The following is an 18,781-nucleotide window of genomic DNA, read 5'->3' on the forward strand; positions in this document are numbered from 1 at the left end:
GTCTGCTTTCATCCAAAATATCTATTCTGAAAGTATATGCAGATCCAAAAGCTATACCAGTGTCATTCAGTCTGCTTTCATCCAAAATATCTATTCTGAAAGTATATGCAGATCCAAAAGCTATACCAGTGTCATTCAGTCTGCTTTCATCCAGAATATCTATTCTGAAAGTATATGCAGATCCGAAAGCTATACAAAAGATGGAACAACGAAAATTATTGGGTTGCTTTATATTTATCAAAAGTAATAAATTTAAATCTCTTTACGTTTAGATTGATTTTTCAGTGATACGCTCTCTGTCTCCTCCATAAGTTCTGATAATAGAAAGCCAAAAATAATGAGATTTATTCGCCTACCTCGTGTTTAAAGGTTGGCGACGTTTCGGTTCCTGTACTGAAGATGAAATGTTGTTGAAAACTAAAGATGGTTAATGTTAATAATTTCACGCCATCTTTTGATTTTTCCCGTTAAATTTTTTTTCAGGGAACGGTCAAATTTTGAAATGATATGCTGACCTGAAACAGCATTCTTATAGATTAAACGTTTAGATGTTAAAGAATTTAAACATGCATATGACAGCAAGCTTTTACACGTAACTAGAACGTACAGAAAAGCGCACATGTGCTTCATAGGGATGGCATGAACTCGAAGATTGGTTTGGTTTATTTTGAATTTCGCGCACGAAGACTATTTGCGCTAGCCGTCCCTAATTTAACAGTGATAGCTAGAGGGCAGGCAGTTAGTCAATACCACCCAACGCCAACCCTTGTGCTACTCTTTTACCAACGAATAGTGGGATTGACCATCATATTATAACGCTCTCACGGCTGAAAGGGCGGGCATGTTTTGTGACGGGGATTCGAATCCACGACTCTCAGATTGTTAGTCAAGCACCTTTACCACCAGGCCATGCTGGGCCCTGAACTCGAAGATATTAGAACACACGAGCTTGTAGTTGACATGGAAAACTACGAAGAAGTACATTATGTTTCCAATTGGCATGAGCACATAACTGAAAATACACACGAACAAGAACATAGAGGTACATATGTAACTAAAATTAATATGGACATGTAATTTGTAGTAAATTTCTACTCATAACTAACATGCCAACACCTATAATTGGCATAGACACGTAAATAAATCTGCACAGTATGTTGTGGATTTAAAACTGACACGAACACATATACATAAGGCGACAATATGCGCCTGTTTACTTTAGTTCACGCTACCTTAACGTCACGTGTGCGCGAAAAATATAGGACAACTTCATTATACCATGTTTCCCGGCTTATTAATCACATGTTTATGTCAAATACAGGTACATTGTACTCTCCTGTACGTTTTCATGTCAGTTTGTTATACCTGTTATTTATCGTAACTAAAGGTAAAACACACAATGCTTCGTAGTCATTGAGGCAACAAATAGCTTTGTAAAGTCATTTCCCATTGTCAAATTAATCAGAGTGACATGCAACATAACTAAGCCTACATGGGACCATAATAATGACCATCGTACGAGCAGATAATTGTTTTCAAATGTGAGGCCAGTTTTAGAAAAATGCGAGGAAATATGGATAAAACTTGATTAATTTTTAAAACCCTTTTTGTGAAAGGAATTATCATAGACGCCAATATATTTTAAGAATGTAACACTCGACCCTATTATTGCCAGTGGGCCACATCGACTATTAAAATAATTGTTTCTAAGCTATTTATGCATTCAATTGCTTCTTGCGAGTCCATGTCTTTGTTAGTTATAAGGAAGGCCTTTAATAATATATAAGTCAACAAAATTGTATAAAAAATACAGCTAATACCAATAATCAGTGTTTGCTGATGGGGTCACCTATGTATTTACATGTTAAATTAACGATAACACACAAATAATAACGGAAACTCTTTATACTGAATGTTGTAACATGCAAAGTTATCACTGAATATGATGCACTATGTGGACCTCACAGGTAATTAACGATATTAAAGAAAGTGCGTAATTTGATGGTTAAAAGGCAGCTAATATAAACAGCGTTTCGCTATATAACAATGTAGTTGTCCCGATTCGGTTTGTGCAATGCTAACCGTGACTTAACTTTTGGATCAGGAATTTTATTTAATTTGTTTTTCGATACTTGAAATGCACAAGCAGTATTATCCACACATACACGCACAGTGATTGCAAATATTCGTATAAATCACGTGTGTTTTGTGAAGGGCAGTGCAAATGTTAACCCTAGTAGGAAGTTTATGCATCACAAGAAATTTTACAATAAGTAAAGACAACAAAGAGAAACACACAGTGAACGCGGAAAGAGCGTATTAGACATTCAAGGGTAACACAATTATAGGTATTCGAAATCTGAAAACAAAAAGACCGTACGCTACTTATTACCAGGTATTTTCAAGCAGTTTGGAAAACAAGTCTATTCTATTTATCAATTTTTAGAGGAAAAAATGTGGCGAAAGAGTTGCAAGATGATTTAAGTGACTTTTTCATATTTTGTGAGCCTTAACTCATAACACACCGAGATGAAGGTCGACGTTATGACTTCTTAATATCTGCTGCCTCTCTGCATTTTAGTTTCGAACACGATGCTATTATGACCTAAAAACTTTATTTATCTTTATTTCTTTCTTTCTCAGCGCAGAACACATAGATGTAAGCGCATCGTAGTGCCATAACGTCTTCAGATAATAAATTCAACATGTCACGATTTTTCTCTTGACTTGCATCGTCCTGTTGACCCTAATAGCTACAAAGAAGATGGACAGGAAGGGCCCTGTGAGCTGTATTGGCCCATTGTAAATGAAACAAGTTTTAGGATTTCAGCTAACAGATAATGGAAAATGATGTGGCAGAATCGCAGTCTAAGATTATATAAAAAATACATCAGTTTTAAATTTACGTTTCATTAAAGATTTTGATTAAAGGTGATAAACGAACTCAAAACAGTTTATTAAGCCTGATTATATTTGAATAGACCAAAGTACAATAGTGACGAAAATATATATATATATATACGTCTCAACTTAAAATTTTAGTTTCATCTGGGTGAGGCTGCATTAATGCAGGCATTTTAAATATTCAAATATCAGGTATTCAAGCACTAAACATCAAATATATTTGGCTATTTTTGGTACTCCAGAAAAGCTAACTCCGACCAACTGTCGGTCATAAAAACTGCATGTAAAACCAAATTTCCGTTTGCTTTACAGTAGTAATGAACTTGAATCACTACGATGTAACTGAATTTTAATGGTAAGGTTATAATACGAAGGCAGTTATGTTACTCTATTTTTTTACAATAAAAATATATACTTTTAGAAGACAGTTTAGGTGTATAACACTTGTGTCTAGTAGGCATTTAGAAAAGTGAGCTTCTCTCTGAGAATCCTAATATTTTCAATTGCATCTAAATAGTTTTTTTTAACAGTATTTATATACTTTAAAACCCCAATAGCTCAAAGTAAATTGAGAGCTTTTAATAATAGAATTCGGGGCTCTACTCGTACAGTTGGCACAGTAAGTTCTAAAGAGTTGCTCTTAAAAGAAAAACAAACAATCCAACAAGAAAGTGTACAAGCTAGCTAAGCGGTTTGTTTAAAATTTTTTTATTTTCTATGTTATGATGAATGGAAAAGTAATCTTGAAACATTTATGATTGTCAACTTTCTAAACGTACCTTACGAACTGGAGCAGAAAACACGCAAATATGGCGTCTTTAATCAGCTTACGTTTTACGTTTGGCAAGAAGTCAAAGATCAGGAGTTGCCCTCTGGCGGAGCAGGTTTAGAGGTGCAACGAGTTACAAAATTAGCGCGTGCATTGAATTAAGGACGTGCAGGTGAACATGTTGCTATACGTTTGGAAATCAAAGAACATTCGATTTACAAAGCATTATATAACTTCGGCTGGAACTGAGGTAGTCTAAACGTTCAGGAAACAAAAGTTTGTCTTATGTAAATATAAACAAAAAACAACGATTACATTCAATCAACATACCCGGTAGTTCACTGGTAAGTCTGAGGTCTTATAATGCTATGAACGGAGTTTGGATACCCGCAATGGGTAGAGACGGACCATTGCGTAGCTTTGCGCTTAAGAAACTTATTATTGCAATCTTATATTTTTTCGGATTGCGGTGTCAGAAATTTTACCAGTTTCACTAAATTTCAAGTAAGTTTATATATATATATATATTGTTGTTGTTGCTGGGTGTTGCAAGAAGAGAAAGGCTATCTCTCTATTATGATAATTATGTACTTGAAGTATCTGCTAGGTAAAACGAACTATAAATATACACACACACCAAATATGAATGATATTCATCTTATTGTTCCTAAGTAACATCATAATAACAGACGAGTATACTACAGCTAGATTTATTTACTGTAACTGGACAGTGATACGTTTAGTGATGTAACATGTTTTACATGGACTACTTATGAACTTCCTCGTCGGTTTCGTGTTGAAAAGGCGATATCTGGCTCTATATCTAAATCCGCTCCTCCCCAATGGCTCAGCGCTCAGTCTGCAGGGTTAATACGCTAAACAAAACGGGTTTGGATACCTGTGGTGGGCAGAATACTGATAGCCCATAGTGTAATTTGCGCCTGACAAGAACAATCAATCAACCAACATCTAAACCCAGCTTGAAAGAACATGGAGCTATTCTATAGCAGTTTGTAAATAAAATCACCGTTTTCTGTTTCATAACTTTTATAATAATTTCATTTCTGGTGGTATATAAGAACAAACAAGAGGGAATTCTCAATAGCCACGGCTGTAATTAGACCTCAAATCGTTCAAGAAGTAGAGCTATGAACTAAAATTTTGTACTTGAAAAAAAAACTCGGAACCATTCTATGAGCCGCTATGCCACGGCTAAAAATATATAACCTAAGTCAGAAAGTTAGATGTTTACAGTTTTGATATAAGTTAAAATGTACATTGTTTTTGTTAGTATGTTGATGCCAGTGTCTTTTAATAGTTAAGAATATCGTACTAAAGTTCCTGCACATGTTTTTTTAGTTCCATCACTTACGTACAAGTGTATAGGTAGAAAAATGTCCGCAGTGCAAATAAGCCTTTCAGAGTTGTAGTTATTTTCTTTTCTTCATTATTGTGTACATATTTCAAGACAGTTTACTTAGATTAACAAATATTTAACAGGTCAATTTCTTACCTTTCATGCTCACAAAAGACCCATAGGATCAAAGAGCAGTGTCGAAAATGAAATTCTTCGTTAAAATATAATTGGTGCGTGTGTGTTTGTTTGTAATTAAGCACAAAGCTACACAATGAGCTATCTATGCTCTGCCCACCACGTATGTCTACGGATTTACAACTCTAAAAACCGGGTTTCGATACCCGTGGAGGGCAGAGCACAGATAGCCCATTGTGTAGCTTTGTGCTTAATTCCAAACAAACAAACAATCGTCTAACTAGAGATCCGAGCTGTCCCTGACCACGTTTGCTCAGGTGTATCAAAGTAAATGATGTTTATTGATTCAAACAGTACTTCATTAGACATATGGCCTCTTACACTATCGTTGCGCAGATCAAAGCCACCTGAACCTATAGAAAAACATATAGTTATATTTCGGGCTGTTGTCGATTTTTAGTAATGTATTCGTCATTTCAGTCATCAGAAGACTCGTGCATTTAACGATAGATTGTAAGGAGCAGGTTATTTATGGGAAATTACTCGTCAAAAATTCCGTATAATCACATTTAAATTAACGTAAGTGATCTTATTTTTGTCTTCACCACTGATCGTGCCTTGGTTAATTGGTAATCACAGCCTTGTTGTAACCCCTGAATATATGCCATCTTTAGTGTTGGACTCGCTGAACCATGGTGGCCACAGCGTTGTTAGAAAAAAAAAACGTCTGGATATTTGTGGTCACAGTGATGATAGACCCCATTGAACACCCGATGGCCACAGTGTTGTCAGAAACCTCAGAATAGGTGTGAGCACATTTTTATTGGAAATATCTGTACGAATGACTTCATTTTGGTCGGAATCTTCTTAATTGTTGATGGCTACAGCTATATCGAGAAATTTATTATACGAAATATCTAAATGTAAACACTCCGCGCAAGGAAAAAAATCAATCTATGTGAAAATAATAAAATCTGGATTTTTAACAGTAACGACGTTTTCTTCAATGGATACACCAGGATGGTAATGCGATCAAAAGCAAGAAAATAAAATCTGGATTTTTAACAGTAACGACGTTTTCTTCAATGGATACATCAGGATGGTAATGCGATCAAAAGCAAGAAAATAAAATCTGGATTTTTAACAGTAACGACGTTTTCTTCAATGGATACACCAGGATGGTAATGCGATCAAAAGCAAGAAAATAAAATCTGGATTTTTAACAGTAACGACGTTTTCTTCAATGGATACACCAGGATGGTAATGCGATCAAAAGCAAGAAAATAAAATCTGCACTTATCGTATTCAAAATCTCGTTTTTTTATACAATGCAGTTGAGCTTTTCAATACGTAAACTCACGAACGTAAAACTCCTTTAACTTTTACCAACTGCTTCAATGGGTAATAAGCGCCTCCGGCTTCAGCAGTTTTTTTAAAAGTCATTATAAAATTCTTATGCTCATTTCTTCAGGCGACAATTTTCTTTTTGTTTTTGCTGTTTTATTGAGGTCAAATAAACGACGCGGAGGAACCAGCTAACATACCCCTTTATCTCTCCCTTTTTAAATACGAAGCGAATGGCTACATATATTTGTTCTGGGTGAGTTATTTTCCCTGAGGAAAAGAAATCAGTTTAATTTATTGCACAATCTTTCTCGTTGAGAATGAAGTAATTTTCTTTTTAGTCAATAGTATGTTAATACTTTATCTGAGAAGTTCATTGCATCGAAAGATAAAACAACAACGGTACAGCTTTGTGGAAGCTCAAAAGTTCTGTGTTTCAACTGTGGTTGATGTGATATATGTCAACCGTGGGTGGTGTGATACATGTCAATTGTGGTTGATGTGATATATGTAAACTGTGGGTGGTGTAATACATGTCAATTGTGGTTGTGTGGTTGAAGTGATATATGACAACTGTGGTTGATGTGGTATATGTAAACTGTGGTTAATGTGATATATGACAACTGTGGTTGATGTGATATATGACAACTGTGGTTAATGTGATATATGACAACTGTGGTTGATGTGATATATGTCAAATGTGGTGGATGTGATATATGTAAACTGTGGTTAATGTGATATATGTCAAATGTGGTTGATGTGGTATATGTAAACTGTGGTTAATGTGATATATGACAACTGTGGTTGATGTGATATATGTTGTTTTTCTTTTCGTTAACAGGTTTTATGGCACTTGGATATATTTCGCCGTAGTTTTCGAGACCTTAATGGTCATGTCTGCATGGCCGATTCTTGCATATTTTGTGCTCTCAAGGTAAAGTTCTGTGTTTTTAAAATATATTATAACATTTTACGTCAACTATAAAACATAACATAGTAAAATATTACTCTTTGTAAATATTCTAAATGGTTTCAATGAAATTTGCGTAAAATGTACTTGCTAGTTGTGGGAAATGTTGGATTAAAGGATTTATTTTAAAAAATTTACTCAAATTATTATTATTAATCATTTCCGTGTTTAATTTTTCTGAACATTTTTGAACCTCGATAGAATATTCCAAGGATATCTGTAAATATTCACAATAAATCAAAGTTATTCGAAATATATATATTTTCTTTATGCATATTTTAAAATAAGTTATGCACGTGAATACGTTTCATGTAACTTACAGCTACAGGATCCATACTTTGTTGAGTTTAGAACTTTTAAGACTAAATTATTAAAATATTTGTCACATTTTTTGCATGGAAAAATTACTTACGGCTACAGGATCCATACTTTGTTGAGTTTAGAACTTTTAAGACTAAATTATTAAAATATTTGTCGCATTTTTGCATGGAAAAATTACTGATCTAACCTAATTATTCTTCTAGGAACTTTTTACACAGTTTCAGTACAGCCATGAATCGGCGTTACCACCAGATGCCTTGAGACGAGCCTTGGCCGAGACTTTCCACCAGAGGCGCTTTCAGCTAGGAGTCATGAATGACGCTTCAGAATGTTTCGTGAGTAGAGATTTATTTGGAAAAAATATATACACCCAGCCAGTCTGTCTGTCTGTTTTTTTAGAGAAAAGCCACATTGGGCTATCTGCTGTGTTCGAACCCTGGATTTTAGCGTTGTGAGTCCGTAAATTTACCGCTGTCCCACCGGGGGACGCATACACAATTAAATACTTGTGCAAGAGTTAGTTTCAATGTTTGTATTTTATTTTTCGTTACTAAGCTCAAAAATGGCTTACAATGAAATTGTTCTAGATAAAAAAGAGGGAAAAAATTCGCACAGAGTCATTTACCAACTGATATTTATAAATTAGTAACTAAGCTATTTAAGGAGGGGGGGGGCTTTTCAAACACCGTACTTTCAGTTGCTTAATTAAGAAAAAGCAAGGGTAGAACTGGCCCTTCATATTACTGTTCTCAAAAAGTTCTTCCTAGGCCAGAAACAAAACTGAAATTTGAAAATGTTTTCCCGGGAAATGTTTTGCTTTCAATTTCTGTGTTAGTAGTAGACGAAAGTTATTGCTATATATCACAAGAGTTGATTACGTAAAACACAACAAACTTTCATATGATAAGCGTGGATACTGTGGCTTAGAAGTTGATTTTTCCCCGTGTTTTTCTATAGGAAAACATCTTACGCCAAGTCCATTTTCACATAGCTCATCAGGAATCAGAAGATATGTGTAATGTACCTCATTGTATACCACACCAGAAATTTGCTATGACACTCGTAGAACAGGTGGGTATTTGTTAAGTGTTTGTTCAGAATAGCATGAGCATTGTTATAAAAACAAACAGAACTAAAAACAACAACAACTGTGAATCTAAAATATTAGTGGTTATGATAAATAGTTATATACATTCACATCAAAGTAAATTGTGAAAACATATTTGCCTTTTATCGTAATTACTTAACACCATGCTGGACATGATTCTGCTCTAAATCTCGTTCTCGCTTCTCGAAAAATTAGTATAACTGTAGATTTCACTGTCCGTTTTATTTTCTCTTAGACTATCTGCCATTCCTGCGGCGCCACTTCTGAACCATTGTCGTTCACACAAATGGTTCACTACGTCTCAACGTCTGCCCTTCGGTAAGTTGAATTTAAATTTATGTAGGGGTAAATGTCGTATGGTTTAGTAGAATCTTGAACTGAAGATGTTTGACGTTCAATTTATAGGACTTAATATGAAGAATTAAACTGTGGTGAAATGCTACAAGTTCTTCAAATACCTATAGAATGATAGGTTTCTTTTTTGTGAGTGTAAAACACTTAAATACACCATTTCGAATTTATAGGACTGTTTTATAACAATAATGATTCGTTTTATTATACTTGACACTTTTTTAAAAAGAGAATATCGAAACAATTGTGATTAAAATATAAGTGTGTCGGTTTTGTGTTAAAGTATTTTACAAACTCATAACAAATACAAACGTGTCCATGACTGATAAACGTTGCCATTGTACAAATACTCGTATTTGAAACGAACGAGCTTTCCTCTTTTCCTCCTGTAGTTCCCAAGCAACAGTTATGGTAAACCAACACAGAGAACCAGCAGATTTCTTCGGTCAATTACTTAAGAATGCTGCTGGAATAGGAGACACTAGAGAATGCCCAGTGAGTATTGTGATTTTCTCTCTCTTTACTACAAAGCAAAGAAGTGAATACTAATCTGAGTAGCATATATTGAAAAACACGTGATGCTATAGTTATTTCATTGCGTATAAGTTATCTCTTTTAAACTATATTTTAACTATGAAAAATAGTTTTTAAGTTTTAAATGCAATAATTTTCAACATAAGAAGCCTGATTCGTAAAATATGTTTTCTAAAGTCTTATCTTCTTAAGAGACATGGAACTTTTGGTAGTATTTAAAATTCATAGAAACGTAATAAGAACAATATACTGTAAAATTCAATGGCAAGTTTTATGGTTCATTTTTGATCTTGTTTTCTTCCAGAGTGCATGTGGAACTAAAATACAAATTTGTCGAATCCTCCAGAATCATCCAGAAATAGGTAAGATACTTCTGTAGGATTGTTTAAAATCGAATCCTCATGAATCATCCAGAAATAGATAAGGTACTTCTGTAGGATTGTTTAAAATCGAATCCTCCAGAATCATCCAGAAATAGGTAAGATACTTCTGTAGGATTGTTTAAAATCGAATCCTCATGAATCATCCAGAAATAGATAAGGTACTTCTGTAGGATTGTTTAAAATCGAATCCTCCAGAATCATCTAGAAATAGGTAAGGTACTTCTGTAGGATTGTTTAAAAGCTAGTTAATCCAAACTTAAATGTAGCCTAGTGGTTAGCATATTGGGCTGCGGATCCTAGGGCCTAAGGGCTCGAAACGTCATTCTACACTTTCTGCTCTGGGTGTGTTATTAGACTTATTGTCAATCTTGCTATTCGGTTAAGAATAGCTGCTCTGGCGGCGGGCACTGCCAGTTGTTGACTTCCTTCTGATTCATAGTTCAACATTAACGATGACTATGTCTAAACCATAATGATCTGTAACGTGGCCGTTTACCTCATTGTGTAAATAAGTTGTCCAGGTGAACAAACAAACTTCGGTGCGGAATAACATTTGGTTCTTTATCAGTCTGAGTGCTATACATATGTGCTGTACAAATATGCTCGTAAATTAATCTGAAAGAGATGAAAATTGAAAATAATTAGTAAGCTTTCTGGGAAAAGTAGCTTTTGGGCCATCCTAAACAGTAACTTACATTACGCCATCATTGGTACTGAACATTCATATATGAATTTTTGGGTGAGTGTTACATAAAAATGTATTGTTTTACAAGCTCATTTGCACGACGTTAACATTAAAAATATGCAGTGTGAAATTAAGTCGATAAAGACTTTGTTACTTATGCTGTTAATTCACATTATCTCATATATATATCAAACGGACGATGCGCTACTTTGGGCATATAATTAGATTTGAGATTGTGATGAATAATAAAACCAAATTGGGTATATGCGCACCCCACGCTTGGTATTACTGGCCTACAAACATCATAATCATTGGCTGATATTCCCCATTACGTTTGCTTGGTTGTAAAGGAGACATATTGATGCAACATCACCAAATTTTGTCCAATCAGACCCCTCGGCCACAACTCTATTATAACTCGCATATTTTACCCGCAGCACATTTTAATTTGGAAAATGTCCAAATTGAAGCGCGCTTCTGCAGCTCCGCAGGCTAATAAAGTTAAAATCAGGAAGACAATCCAAAGAGAAGACCCTGAAATTCATAAAAAAATCCACTGCCTTTCCCCTCAGAATTAATAATTTACAGGGTCATACAGTTTACCAAATAGGAATATGTCCTTTAGAAGATTTTTTTTCTCATGTTTCAATCTATACGGATTTATCAAGAAGAACATAACTTACAAATACACAGAAGTAAAAATGCTAATCATACAATACTTAAAGGAGGTGATCAAATATATAAATATAAAAATGTTGTCGTGAAATACTAGAAATATGATAATCATTCTCCATAAATATATTGTTACTAGATTATAACTAACTTTTAGAAAAGATGTTCATAAAACATTTATTTAGATATAATTTTCAGAAGAAACATTAATCATTATTTCTCGTCATATGACGAGCATTCAGCTTGTTTATAATAAACGTGACAAGAAACACTTCATAAACTTTGCACTTCGCGCCATCTTTTGGCGCCTTTCAAAGCTTCTGTATAACAAATAATTTTATTATATGATTATAAAAATACCATGCCTTCTGTTTGTAAAGTTAAATAATAATTTGCCCATTCCTTTAAAACTGTAAATGAGTTTCAAAAAGCCAATTATGAAATAATTAATGTAAGTTTGGCTTCTATATATATGTTGTGTGTTAATTGAATTGTTATACATTTTAGTGAGTGTTGGCCTGGTATGGGATTCAGAACGACCAACATTAGATAACATACTGGAAGTTTTCCACTCAATCGGCATGGTTCTCAAGTTACAAGATGTAAGTTTCTTTTATCGGATTATTATGCATCTAATCACGTTTTGAAATTTCTGTTTAACTACATTACGAACTGCTACAACGAAATGCATTGCTAAATATCAATTCATTATTTTCCTTACTTCTCAAAGTGACTATACATAATTTTGTTTCACAAAATATTAATACTCGAAATCATTTGAAGAACAAAATCATGTTGGGATATCAGAAAACACGAGGCTAAGTGTTTTTATGTAGACGATAATTTGAATACAGTACAGTTTGCTGCTTTTCTTGTTTGATCAGTGCTATGTGGTTGCTTATTTATTAATTTTTAGACTGAAGAATACATTTTACTTTATAGGACTTTTTTGACTGCTGTGCCAATATCTCATTACAGAAATAATAAATATAGCAAAAATTACATAGGAAACTGTTAAAATCCATTACATTTATTTGTAAGTTCTATCGTATCTCTTTTTTTCAGATAACTGGGTATTTCAGCAACTTATGCTTTCTTGAAAATTAGAAACCACTTTTAAACGTTCATTCAAACTCTTCACTAGCTTAGGATATCATATGTTTCACAAAGTGTTAGTGACTAATACCCTAATACTCGTAGTTTTTAAAATTTCATTGAAATTCCTTTAAAGTAATTCTCTCTCTGATGAGTGTTTGTTCTTATTTGATTGGAAATTTTGAATAGAGCATTTTATTTATTTTTAAACCATATTTAGCTCTTTATTGTCATTTTTATCCTCCCATTCATCTGAAAGATGTATAAGATTTAACCACAGTTACCTAATTCAGTTAATCATTTAGTGTTTTATCATTTTTTGTAGATGTTCCATTCCGTAGTAGACAGTCAGTGGGCTGAAGTTACAAAACACCACCTAGTGGGCATTGTTACATATTATGGAAAGCATTACTCAACTTTCTTTTTTCACACTAAACTTCGAATATGGATATATTTCGATGATGCAACTGTGCTTGAGGTAGGAAGCAAGTTTTATTAGAACGTCAAATATTGAACTAATGATTACAACTTATCGACTGTAATTATTATAATTCAATAAATCCAATTTTATTTCCTAAACGTTTTTGTTTCTTATTTTATATGAAAGCATGTTTATCAAGAAGTATATGTACCTTTGCTGATGTAACACAGATTATTTTTTATGTACTTACCTTTTAACTAACATACTGTTCAATATAATCATAAATATTGAGTAAAATTATTATATATTTATTATACAGATTGGTCCTAAGTGGGAGCAAGTGATAGAAAAGTGTAGACGAGGACATTTTCAGCCATTGTTGCTTTTATATGCCAATCCAAATGGATCTCCAGTATCTAATTCCACAGCTCCAAAGTCTGTTATGATGGTCGGAGGAAACCAAACATTTGTTGAAGGTAGTTTGATTATTACAGTCTTGTTTATTTCTTACGTCTTTGTTTACTCTGACTAGAAAATAATTGTTGTGAGAGATTTTGAAATAGCAGCTATACTTTTCTGGTTCTTTAAGTATGTTACTAACTTATTGTTCTTTATCCATAAAAAGTTCACTTAAATGATGGTCTTCCTGGTGTTTAATATTTTAAGAAAAATTTGCTGTTCTCTCAAAACACTCATATCACATTGTTTTAATACGCTTAGCAATATGAATACGTTTTTAGGTACATCAAAATAATTGCACAATTTTAAGTTCTGATAAAGTGCTTTGCTCTTATTTGTCACAGTTTCTGATAACAGCCATTCAGCTGAAACAACTCTGAAGCCTGGGGTTATGTTCTATGCCAGTGACAATTATCAGAAAAAGACAATATCACAGCAAGTATTTCATGATAACTGTGGAATGGATGACATACAGAGTGAACGCATTGTGAATGAAAGTGCTCCTTTGGGAAACAGTATTAAATTAAACTTATCGCATCAATATTACTGTGGACTTCACCCGACATGGAATCATACAGAACCTGGTCATTTTTCAGCTGGTCATACACAACATCAGTTGCACCATTTCTGTCCATCTTTTGAAAATAGTGAATCTAATGTAAAGAGTTGCTCTAATATGTGTCCTAATAATACTCCAGTTCGACATGATTTTAGCCACCAGCATAATGATCAGTGGAGCTGTGTTCATCCTTATCCTCAGAGCTATAACACTGTTTCACAACCTCGGTTTTTTGCCCCAGTTGGCTCCTTTTTGCACAACACTGCCAACGATACTACTAGTAGTGATCTTATTAGTAAGTCCATTGTTTGTGACCCGTCTTATTTATCTCAAAACTTTCATCAACAGTCTGCAGATGATTATTCTCGTGTAATAGCAGAAGTTTCACTGAACTCTGAAACTATCAGTCAACAAGTGAGTAGTTTAGAAAATACTAAAAATACTAATGAAAATGCAATAGACTACAAAACCTACATCAACCGTAAAGCAGTAGAAACTGTGCTAGCTGCTCAAAAACTTCAAAGGAAGAAGTCATTAAATGGAAACTACCATCCTTCAATTGGAAATCGAAACAGTAGTAGCAGCTTGGAGTCCTATGATAACAATTTACCAACCATAAATAAACCTATCAATAGTGTACCCAACTTGACACCTGACGTTAATAATACTGCTTGTGTTCTTCAACGACGAGATTCTGGGAACTGGAGCAGTGATCGTAACAGTGCAAGTTCAGCTAGTAATACATCTTTAGATTGTCCATACTTCTATGTTGTGGGCAATAAAAAGTGAGTTAAAGATTGATAAGGTGGCATATTTTTTCATTAAGAATTATCATAACTAGTATCAAGTACTCTTAAAGATTTATGAAGAAATTAATATATTTTTAATACTTTTTCCAGCATTCTTTGAAGGCTCACTTCAAGGTAAAGTGTTTACTTACATAGCAATTAAAAAAAGACAAGGCCTAATAGTATACGGGAAAATATTTTCCATAAAATTATAGAAGGTGTATATGTATAATCTGTAACTATGAAAGTATATTGGTTCTATTGACTGACAAGCAAGTATTAATAAATATAGCAGTACATTCTTAATTGGTCTATTAACGGTTTATTTATAAACATTAATAGTGGCATTTAACTTGTAGTTTGTTGGTAACTTTCTTGCTTTATTAAGCAAGTATTGTTATATATTATTAGCAGTCATACATATGACAAATGAATCTTTTTTAATATCTAAAATATAGTATTTATCAGTTGAAATTTAAATATAATAATTTATTCTGTTCCTTATTGTAGGCCATCAGCAAATACGAGTGGTCATAAAATCATTCAAGATGGCTTGAAATATAGGCAACATGACTACACAAATGTAGGTATGTTCTCTGACAAGGGATATGACTCCTTCTCCTTATCCAGTACTGACAGCTATCCATCCATTACAAGTCCAGCTGCCAAACTAGATCCTCGCTTAGATCAAATACCAGAAGATTTGCAGACAGTCTTCCAGTTAACTGGTATCGTGAAGCCTCCTGTTCAAGAATGTCAGGATCTGATTGAAAATACCAGCTGTAAATCTAAAGGTAAAGCACTTAAATTAACTCTCATAAATAGAAGCATTAGGTAGAAAATGCATTTTAATGTTTTCTTGAGGAAAAAAAAACAATTATTCATATAATAAGAGCGAGTAGCAGTTAGATCTGCTACCGCAGACTTCAAGGTGTGGTCAATCATACACATATTCAACTGTTTCTGGCTGGTAGTACTTGTTGAAAACCTTGGAGCAGTGGCAGGGGCGATGGTCAAAGGGTTATACAGTGGAAGATCTTACCTTAACGGCATTAAAAATGGAGGAGCTATAACCTTGAGATTCAACTGTATCTGGCAGAAGAATTCTGAAGAAGAGGAAAGGTTTACCTTGAAAACACCCGTGTCATCTAAGCAATATACACCAGACTCTATTGGGAACATTATGGTTAACGAAATTCGAAGCACACGGGTTCATACGCTTGACGTACAACTGTTGAAAACCTGAGAGTAGTTAATTCTACAATTAATGACTATGTATTTTTAAACTTTTATGTAAAAAATGGGTCTGAATGTAGGAATTGAAAATTGTTACTACAGTTTCTCACACATCGTTTGTACTTTAAATTTCAGTAGTCTATGAAATCTATACTAAAAATGGGTTAGAACATGTTATTGCTGACGAACACATTTAAGTAGCTTGTATACAGGAACATCGGTAAAAGGTTGAAAGCACTCCATTTGAAACGTGGAGTGGTGGTGCTGGCTGCTGTTGAAGATGTGTTTTGTGGTGAAAAGTTCTTTGATTCTAAAATTTGAGAAGTGGAAATTTTCTCCAGTAGAATAGCTTTTTCTTTACCAAATCTTTACGTACTATAATCCTACTAACATTTCAGACTACGAAAATATTAAGACTTGAACAAAATTTCTTATTATTGGCTGCAACTTTATTGCGTGTCTTATAGGGCATCATGCCTTGCATTTAACCATTAATAAGAACAACAACATTTTCAATGATTTAGTTCATCAAGGAACTTAACTTTGTTACTGCAATCATAGCGTTCCAGAAATGAAAACGCCACTTATGAACTTGCAAATCATCTTCAGGTTTTAAATCTCAAATACATTTTATGTCAGGAAGAAACGCTGGTCAAACAGAATCCTCACGTCTAAATTATATCCATCAGTTAACAGTTGGGTTCTACCATCAACTGCAAGAAAGAAATCAGCCTTCTTGCATCACCAAAGTCAAGTTCAATATCTTGAACATTTTCAGATACTTATAATGCGTGAAAAGGAATCTACGTAAAGGTTTGGTCAATTCTGGACCTTTCTGATACTGATATTGGTATACCACTCCTTATCAAGAAACACTTACTATGATTGTTTAAGAATGATTAAACTCTCTGATCCTATAATCCGCATCGGACGTCTGTGATAACTGCTTCAGTCTTTTTAATTTGAAGCGCACATACAAAGAAATGAAGAAAATAATGGATTTTTTTTTCAAGGGCAGAAGTTGGTTGGACCATACCTTGTTTTTTATTGATTAGGTGGTTCATTCAACTAAGGCGCTACTGAGTTTCATAAGCAGTTACTTTTACAATGCAAAAGGACGAGTGTGTAGAATGCGTGTTCAGGTTAGGTGCCTACATGCGAGTCTAGTTCAAATCATATTTTATTTTTAAATGTAAATCCAAAATCATGGATCAGCCACTGTCTCATCGCATTTGTTTTATTCAATCAAGGAATCTAGAAGTGAAGAGAAAAACCTGCTGTTGACACTTGAGGAGTTCAGTCAACAAAACAATTTATGAAATATATGACAGTTTATCAAACTCTTAACTAGGAGGAACAACAGTAGTTCCAGAAATATTAGTGGAACGTCCAGTCGAGAAAACCCAATAAGCTCCAGTTGATATTCAAAAGGCATTTGACTCTCTAAATAGACAGAAACTGTTCTCCATTTCAACAGCTTACGGAGTCCTAAAGCAAACCTTTGACGCTATTAATCTTAGGTATACTACTGGAGTGGTTGTCACTGGTGATGGGTGAACTAAACCATTTAATATCGTAGCAGGAGTTTTTCTGAATGACACTTTCGAACCGTATTTCTTAATCATTGTCATTGACTACGCCTTTCATTGTGCACTGGACATTAATAAAGAGAGAGAGGACTTACCCTTGTGAATCGCGGAAACAGACAATATTGTGAAAAAATATTGTGAAAAACGTTCTTACCGATTTAGACTTTCAGACGATTTAGCATGTTTGTCGGATAACTGCTAATTCTCAATTATTTGCTTCTTGAATTAGGAGTAACTGCCAAAGAAACTGGCCTCATAATTAATGTACATCTAAAACCAAAAGCAAGCATCTCAAGTGCTACTTCGCCTTTGGTCTTAAACTTCATTCCTTATCTAGTGATAATACTGGATTAGTTCTTGACTTTAAATATCTTCTCACGTACATAGCATTTTACACTATGCAGAGTTCCAGCCGCAGAGGTCCAGCTTGGTCCGTATCAAATAAATTGTAGCGTGTCTGGAAATTAGTTACTTCCAGATATATTTAACTGTTGCACTACCAATACTCCTATATGGTTGTGAAGCCTGACTAAACTGCAGCTTTAAACCATTTCATTGATGGCTTTTATACAAAAATGATAACATCAGCTTGAGAGCTCATGTGTCAATGCAGAATTCTATGATTATCTAATACCGCTGTCACCAGTTGTTTTGAAACGAAGACTACGTGTAGCTGGGAACCACAAGGAGGAGGTCGCCAATACCATAATAATGTGAGAACTTTAGATATCAAGGAGGCTATAGCTGCCCTTATCTGACGTTTGTCAATTTTTTGTAACAAGACACTGGTCTCACTTTGGACAGGCATGAAAGTTTACGAACCTTGGATAGCCATGTACAAGTAGTAGTGTATAAAAACACAATGCGTACTACAGTATCGTAATTGTATATATACACCTGGAAAAAAGTTAAGCACCCCCGTGTTTTTTTCAAGTGATTCAGATTCGACGTTCTTGTGACTGATTATAAATTACCATTCAATCTAAACGTGTTTATCAAAGGAAATTATGCATTATTGGGCACAAGAAAACAAGATTATCACCGTAAAATAACAATTTTTAATTTACATATCATGACATCAAAATATGGACAGTTTTCACG

At 34.1% G+C, this 18,781-nt stretch overlaps 1 protein-coding gene across 1 annotated transcript in view; it reads left to right on the forward strand.

Moving 5' to 3' along the window:
• LOC106457962 overlaps positions 1–18,781 on the forward strand; it is a 42,170-nt gene that overhangs the window by 15,505 nt on the left and 7,884 nt on the right. Inside the window, exons 3-13 of the mRNA XM_013917407.2 lie at positions 7,351–7,443; positions 8,004–8,135; positions 8,758–8,871; positions 9,144–9,226; positions 9,652–9,754; positions 10,098–10,155; positions 12,041–12,135; positions 12,954–13,106; positions 13,369–13,525; positions 13,853–14,852; positions 15,366–15,649. Coding sequence (XP_013772861.2) covers positions 7,351–7,443; positions 8,004–8,135; positions 8,758–8,871; positions 9,144–9,226; positions 9,652–9,754; positions 10,098–10,155; positions 12,041–12,135; positions 12,954–13,106; positions 13,369–13,525; positions 13,853–14,852; positions 15,366–15,649 — 2,272 coding nt within the window. The remainder of the gene's footprint in view (positions 1–7,350; positions 7,444–8,003; positions 8,136–8,757; positions 8,872–9,143; positions 9,227–9,651; positions 9,755–10,097; positions 10,156–12,040; positions 12,136–12,953; positions 13,107–13,368; positions 13,526–13,852; positions 14,853–15,365; positions 15,650–18,781) is intronic.

This window comes from Limulus polyphemus, unplaced genomic scaffold (assembly GCF_000517525.1).
Source record: "Limulus polyphemus unplaced genomic scaffold, Limulus_polyphemus-2.1.2 Scaffold398, whole genome shotgun sequence".
Lineage (NCBI taxonomy): Eukaryota > Metazoa > Arthropoda > Merostomata > Xiphosura > Limulidae > Limulus > Limulus polyphemus.